At 34.8% G+C, this 8,166-nt stretch overlaps 1 protein-coding gene across 1 annotated transcript in view; it reads right to left on the bottom strand.

Moving 5' to 3' along the window:
• Positions 1 to 8,166, bottom strand: part of HSPA4L (heat shock protein family A (Hsp70) member 4 like) — a 47,817-nt gene that overhangs the window by 31,892 nt on the left and 7,759 nt on the right. The window contains exons 2-3 of the mRNA XM_003795532.3: positions 4,864 to 4,921; positions 1,996 to 2,136 (exon numbers count right to left, since the gene is read on the bottom strand). Of these exons, the coding sequence (XP_003795580.1) occupies positions 1,996 to 2,136; positions 4,864 to 4,921 (199 nt within the window). The remainder of the gene's footprint in view (positions 1 to 1,995; positions 2,137 to 4,863; positions 4,922 to 8,166) is intronic.

Below are 8,166 nucleotides of genomic sequence, written 5' to 3'. Positions count from 1 at the left end.
GTATGCATAAAAATTTTATCACTCAAAAACTGGGCTTTGGTTTTCTTTAAAAATATTCTGTGTTTCTCAGCCTATTCCCAAGGATGATCTATTAATTTTCAATTTAAATAAAAGAGTTTAAGTAGTTTAAGTTTTAAATGGAGCAGAAATATACTCTTACAGGTGTCACTAACCAGAGCATATCAAATTTAAAGGACATCTCAGCTGGGCTGAGTGGCTCATGCCTGTAATCCTGTACAGGCATTATAGTGGCTCATGCCTGTAATCCTAGCTCTCTGGGAGGCCGAGGCACGTGGATTACCTGACTCATGGGTTTGAGACCAGCCTGAGCAAGAGTGAAACCCCATCTTTAAAAAATTACCCGCACATTGTGGTGGGTGCCTTGGGAGGCTGAGGCAAGAGGATCACTTGAGCCCAAGAGTTTGAGGTTGCTGTGAGGTATGACACCACAGCACCCTGCCAAGGGGGACAAAGTGAGACTCTGTCCCCCCCAAAAAAAAAAAAATTGAAGGACATCTGAATATTATTTATCTCAATTATAGCTATTATAACCCACCTAAATTCCCAGTTACCAACCTGAAAATTTCTCTAAAATACAGCCTCACTGTTAACCTGTTTCTTCCTTCCTTGTCATGGTGTCTTCCCTGAGCTACTGTTAACAGTCCTCACTACAAACTTATCATCCACCTTGTCATCAGAACTTTGTTTTAAAAAAGGGAAATATGTAGCAGGATTTCCCTAAAATGTATATACATTTTAAGAGATCCTGTTGGAAGTAAAATTGATCATTCCCCAAAAGTGTATGATGGATGTGTGTAGCATGTCAAAGTACACTTGACCAGTAACGGTACCTACAATTCAACTCCAAAAATTAATACATAGATAACATCTCTTAAAATGTGTATTAATTTTTAGCACTCTCTGTGTGTGTATATATATCCATAACATACATACTAAGTTTAAAATTAGTTATGAAAATGAAAATATAGCTTTCTTGAAATAATTCACACAACATAAAATTCATCCTTCTGAAATGTATAACTCAATGGTTTTTAGTATATTCTCAGAGTTGTGCACTCATCACTGATACCTAATCTTGGAATGTATTTATCACCCAAAAAGAAATGTTGTACTCATTAGCAATCACTACGCATTTTCCCTCCTCTTTAACCCATAACAGCTATTAATCTACTTTCTTTCTCTATGGATTTGCTTTATCTTGGATATGCTATATAAATGGAATCATACAGCATATGGTATTATGTTAGATTTATGTTATAGCACAAATTAGTACTTCATTCTTTTTTATGACAAAATAATATTCCATTGGGTAGATATATCACATTTTATCTACTTATTAGGTAATATACACCTGGATTATTTCCACTTTGGCTATTAGAAATAATGCTGTTAAAAACATTCATGTACAAGTTTTTGTAAGGACATACCCTTCGATTCTCATGGGTATATACTGAGGAGTAGAATTTCTGGGTCATATAGTAACTCTGTATTTTGAGGTATTCTGCCAGTTTTCGAAAAACCAACACAAATATGATTTTGTTAACTGATCTATAACTGTCTCAGAATATGGAATTAAACATCCAGAAAACGTCTCTTACCTGGAAGAAAAGTTTGCTTTAATGCTTCTAATAGGTTATAAAAGTCCTCTACATTAGAAAAAAATAACAGCAATTAACATACTTTTTAGATCTCTTCTAAATCACACATATCTCTGTTTTTATCCTCTAAAAACTGTTCACCTGTTATATATAGTTCTTCTAATAACAGTATTTTTTCCTTGACAATAAGGCATTATTTGAATTAAAAAGATAGCCTAAATTAGAATTTTTTGGTATTCACTAAAATTATTAGAAAAACTGCCTATCTCTTGGTACGTGTGTACTGGCATCTGGAGGAAAAAAGTTAAATCATACATTATAAACAGCAATATCATCATACTTGGTTTCTTTAAATTTGAAGATATATAAAGCTTACCTTCACTCCTGTACTTCCATTAGGCATCTTCTGCAATTCATAGGGAAGCCTGATCCTTTCAGTCTGCACAATGGGATCATCAAATGATCGCCCATGAAGCTTTTTGAAGCCATGAATTGTATTTCTTACATTCGTGACTATCTGTTGGCAGTAAACACTTGCGTTTATCAATTATTTAGTGAACGCAAAATAAAATGCTATTCTAAAAGTATTCTAAAGAGAACCACCAAGTTCTTTTTATCACATACATCCAAGTTCGGAATTACATGTAATTATTCATATTTCTGGTTTCCAACTCATTGTAAAATTACACAATGAGAATGTATATATCTTAACTATTGATCCCAATTCTCCTATTCTAGGAATGTAAGATTCAAAGTTAATGTTTTTTTTTTGTTTGTTTTTGTTTTTGAGACAGAGCCTCAAGCTGTCCCCCTGGGTAGAGTGCCGTGGCATTACAGCTCACAGCAACCTCCAACTCCTGGGCTCAAGCGAGTCTCCTGCCTCCGCCTCCCAAGTAGCTGGGACCACAGGCGCCCGCCACAACGCCTGGCTATTTTTTTGGTTGCAGCCGTCATTGTTGTTTGGCGGGTCTGGGCTGGGGATTCGAACCCGCCACCTTAGGTGTAGGTGGCTGGCGCCTTAGCCGGTTGAGCTATAGGCGCTGAGCCCAAAGTTAATGTTAACAAAAGAGAAAGAACAAAACTTTAAAACTTTTCAAATACAATGAAAATCTACCTATCATCTCCTTGATTTACCCTCACAGTTCTGCTTTGGCATCCCAAATTCAAAAAATACTCCGATAAGCATTTCCTTTGATCTCCTTTGTTGGTATTCAAAAATTACAGATTTTCAAGTATTTGGTATTTCTGGATTTGGGATGGTCAACCTGTTTAAGAATATCAGAATATCCAACCAGATACTTCTGGTCCCAAGCATTATAGATAAAGGATATTCAAGCTGTATCTTTGATTTCTCTTTTTTTCTTTTTAAAACTTCGGAGATTATAGGGGTACAAATGTTTGGTTATATAGACTGCTTTTTGTACTGATTAAGTCAAAAGTTATAAGTGTGACTAACATTCACATAGTATATGTTGTTCTTGTTAGGCAAGACTGCACCCATCTCGCCCTCCCACCTAATCTGTTGAGTTATACTTCCATCTGTGCAGCTGAATGCTAATCCATTAGTTCCAATACAACAGTTGAGTATGTGCTTTTCCATTCTTATGATACTTCACTTAGGAGAATAGAATGGTCTCTAGTTCCATCCAGATTGCTGCAAAAATTATTAATTCATATTTTATGGCTGAGTAGTACTCCATGGTATACATGTACCACATTTTATTAATCCACTCATAAAAACTGACAAGTAGTTGGGTTGATTTCACATCTGTGTGATTGTGAATTGTGCTGTAACAAAACATTTGAGTTCAAGGGTCTTCTTCATAAAATGACTTTTTTGCTTTGAATAAATACCCACTAGTGGGACTAATACATCAAATAGTAGGTCTTTGGGGAATTTCCATACTTTTTCCCATAGAGGTTGTACTAGTCCTACCAACAGTTTACAAGTGCTCCTTCCTCTCTACATCTCTATCAGCATCTATTGTTTTGGGAATTTGGAGGATTTCTTATTTTCTTCCACTTCTATTTCTGTCTTTTTATTTAAACTATGTTTTTTATTGTATAGCTTTTCTTTTCCTCTCAGTATCTAATTCTTTGTAAAATTTTTCCTATACTTATATGTTGCTTTCATTGCTGACAACTGCTCCTAGGGCAGCAAATTAAAATTCTTTCCCTTTAGCATGCTATATGCTAAGTGATAGTGTCTTAATTTGTAAATGGCTTGAATTTGGCAGAGTAATTTTTTTTTTTCTTTAACTAGAACATGTATTTCAAACTATGGAATATTATTAGGATCCAGTTGCTAACTTCCTGGTAATCTTTAAGCCAAAGAGACTTTGATCTTCAATTATGAGATGAAAACTACAGGTTAGTGAATTATCACTTTGGTCTCTTCAGGTCCCTAGGAGAAATGACTTTACAGATTGCTTTCTTTAGAGATTCTGAATATCTATGATACATTTCGAAGATATGCCATAATATAAAATATAAACTTAAGCATTTTTAATGTACAGTTGTGAAAGTAGAAAATAAAAACATTCATATATAGGGAATTTATAAAAGACAGCCTTTATAAAAATCAGAAGCAAAAATTCCTGGATAAATGAATCAATTATTCCTAAAAAGCTATGAGAAAAAAAATCCATTAAAATTATTTTATAAGGAAGAAAAAAAGACTGAGGTATATAAAATGTAAGAAATAACTGTTAAGAGCTTTTGGATTCAGGAAGGTAAACAGGGTCCAAGGAAAATCAACCTAAAGCACGGAATGTTAAAGTCAATGCTCTATGCATAATTGTTTCAGAAGCCTAGAAATAACAAGCACTTAAATAGATTCCATGTCAAGTCGCGGTAGTCACATTGAGTTACTCTGGAAATCAGTTTCTCTATTTGTTCCACCTTCTTTTATAAAGACATTGGTTATCTTGTCTTTTATAAAGACATTGGTTATTGAAGTGTATGTTCTAGATAAGATATGCCCCATAGAAAACTGACCGACCATACAGGGAAAAATTAATGTTGCCTGGTAGCATACCCTAACTAAGAAAGATTTTTAAAAAATAAAATCAAGACATAATTATACAACCCAAGCCAAATTGTATCTAATAAAATACAAAGATGTTAGGATGTGTCATATTTTCCTCCTCCTTTTTTTTATTCTTGCCTACTTAACATGGGAACTTAGTTAATAAGATTCAGTTAATTCTTCCTACAAGTTAAAATATTCACATCATCAATTTACCTGGCTCTTTGCTGCATTTCCAATGGCCCGAGTTCTTGATCCTAAAGATATACAGGCCCTAAACAAAGGAAAAAAAAAGTTTGTTTCCATGGCATTTTTATATAAATGTACTATTCTGCTTCTCATATAAAAATTAATTTAAAAGGGTTAGTATAACCATTTATTATTTTAAAAGGTTATAAAAATTGAAATTTTACATACTTGAAAAATTTCCCAAATTATACAATGGTGGTCAGAATAAATGTTAAAATTTAAAAAAAAAAAAGTCTTAGCTAGCAGTATAATGTTGGTCACCCAAATTTCTTTTCAAATTCTACTGGTCTATAACCTATTAAAAAAGAAATAACTGTACTGACTGGTGGATATTCAGAAAAGGCAAAGAGTTAAAATATCCTTTTAGTCAATTTAACAGGCTGCTTGGATCCACATCCTGGCTCTGTCACTTAATCTTGTCAAAATTACATGACTATTATTTGCCTCAGTCAATATTTCAATATCTGACTTAGGTGAGAATTAAGAGAGTAAATGATATACATAGTTAAATGCTTTGAACAATACCTAGCATACAAAAACACTGTAAGTAAATTATTGCTATTTTAATGAATGCATTTACATGTACTAGAAAAGCAAGCACAAAATAACATTTTCTTCATTTCACATTACGATTTCAGAAAATGTTTCCATGGTTTCAATTTTCTTTTTTTTTTTTTGAGATAAGAGACTTACTTGGTAACCCTGGGGGTGAGTGCTATGGTATCACCACTTACAGCAACCTCAAACCTTGCCTCAGTCTCCATAGTAGCTGGGACTACAGGTGCCCATCACAAAGCCTAGCTATTTTTAGAGACTAGGGTCTCTCTCTTGCTCAGGCTGGTCTTGAACTCCTAAACTCAAGCAATCTGCCCACCTCAGCCTCCCAGAGTGCTAGATTATAGGCATGAGCTACCGTGCCCAGCCTCCATGATTTCAATTTTAATTGTAGGAAACTATATTCAATCAACCTAACTATAGTAAACTATTTTCACTCAATAAATATTTATAGGCTGTGTACATATAAGCCACAATCCTTATACTTGGAGAATTTATACTCTATAGAAAAAAATTAGCAAATATATGGGATTACAAATGATACCATCAAAAGAAACAATATTTCTATATAACACAGCTGACTTGTGAATTAAGACTTAATTAAGGAGATAAAGCACTTAATATGGATTTGTGGTAAACAAATATAAGTCTATTCTCAATAGACAAAGTGATTTACTTAAAGACTAAGATCATGAAATTCCTCTGCTGTAAACCCTCCAATGGTGCCCTGTCTCACTAAGAGACAAGACAATAGAGTCTCTCATGGTCCAGCTCCTGGCTGCTCTACTCCGAAAGTTCAGTCCAGGCATGCTAGTCTTTCTGCTATTTCTAGACTCTGCTAAGTATTATTTCTGCCTCAGGGCCTTTGTATGTGCTGTTCCCTCTTTCTGAAGACTTCTAAATATACTCATTGGACTTATGCTCTTACTTCTTTCAGGTTTCTCCTAAACTGTCAGCTTATGAGACACCTATCCTGACCATCTCATATAAACAACATTTTTGTTCCTCCCAAACACACATTTCATACTGCTGCCTCTATTTTTTGCCATAGTATGTACCTGACAACGCACTTTCTTTTTTTCTTTTCTTTTGCAGTTTTGGCCAGGGCCAGGCTTGAACCCACTACCCCGGGTATATGGGGCTGGCACCCTACTCCTTGAGCCACAGGCGCTGCCCCTGACAATGCACTTTCTAACTGTATCTCCATACCAGCATGTGAACTTCAGGAGGAATATGCCCTAACCAACAAGGCAGCCATAAGCCACATGTGGACAGTAAGATTTAAATTAACAAAAATAAAAAATTCAGTTCCTCAGGACCAGTCATATTTCAGGTACTCAGCTCAATAGCCACATTATCTTATAGTTACTGGACATACAGAGAACAGAATATACATATAACAAAACAAAGTTTTACTGGATAGCACTAGTCCAAACCATACTTTGGTACATAATAAAAAGGTACTTACTGAATGAAAGGAATGATGGCTTTCAAGGATGTTTATTTGGAGATTAGGAAGAATACAATTTGGCCAGTGTCATTTGGAAGTCTGATAAGATACTCTCAAGGCCAGATTATAATTCTGAAATTTATTCAATAGGTAATGGGAATCCATTAGAGCTTTTTGAATAATGTAGACATACTGCATATTGATATAATACAAGCTGGAAAGGCAGCATTGGAAAGCAGTGATTTTCAAGGGCCAAAGAAGCCATGTTAGGGACCAATGGATCTTTAGGAGATGAAAACAGTTAAGAAGTTCATTTAGTCAATTTAACAGATGTTTGCTGAATAATTACCACATGGCCTGCCACTCTGTTAGTTGGTAGGAATACAATAGAGAAAGACAACAGATAAGATTTTGGCTCTCTTGAATTTTATGACACTATATACGCATAAAAATGAAAGTAAACTAGGGGCCACAACTGAGGAAGCACATAGTGCTATAAGAGTAGGTAACAGCAGGAACTAGACTAGGGTCAGGAAAGCCTTAAGTAGGAAGTGATGAGATTTGAAAAAAGAGTAAAATGATGAGATAAAAGTGGGAGAGAGTTTGTTGGAAGATCACTTTGACTACTGTTAAACAGATGAGAGCAAGAAGTTATCAGTAATCTATAATGTATCAGGATGGTGGCAGCTGAGATGGACGGAGAAATTAAGAAATATATAGAAGGTAAAACTCAAAAGAACTTAGGTGACTAGATTTTCACTATCTCATAAGGCAGCCACTAGCTATGGATAGTTAGCACATAAAATATGACTAGTCTAAATTAAGACGTGCCTACTATAAGCATAAAGTAAGCCCCAGATTTTGAACATGTAGTATTAAAAAAGCAAAATACCTCAATTTTCAAATACTGATTATATATTGAGATATTTTGGAAATATTGAGTTAAATATATTAAAATTAATCTCACCTCTTTTTTGCCTTTTTAATGTAGTCACTGAAATTATGTGGCTCACATATTTCATTGAATAGTGCTGGACTAGAAAGAAAAGGGAAGTGACAAGAATAATGTCTCGGTTTCTATTTTGCACAGGAGGATCAATGATGGTGCTTATTCAATGAGACACAGGTGCTGCCCCTGACAATGCACTTTCTAACTGTATCTCCATACCAGCATGTGAACTTCAGGAGGGTAAGGTCATGCCCGCTTCTTTAATATGCCCTAACCAACAAGGCAGCCATAAGCCACATGTGGACAGTAAGATTTA

Source organism: Otolemur garnettii, unplaced genomic scaffold (assembly GCF_000181295.1).
Source record: "Otolemur garnettii isolate 467f Iridium unplaced genomic scaffold, OtoGar3 scaffold00093, whole genome shotgun sequence".
NCBI lineage: Eukaryota > Metazoa > Chordata > Mammalia > Primates > Galagidae > Otolemur > Otolemur garnettii.
The sequence above is the reverse complement of the archived record's forward strand: the minus strand, read 5'-3'. Positions and strand labels throughout refer to the sequence as shown.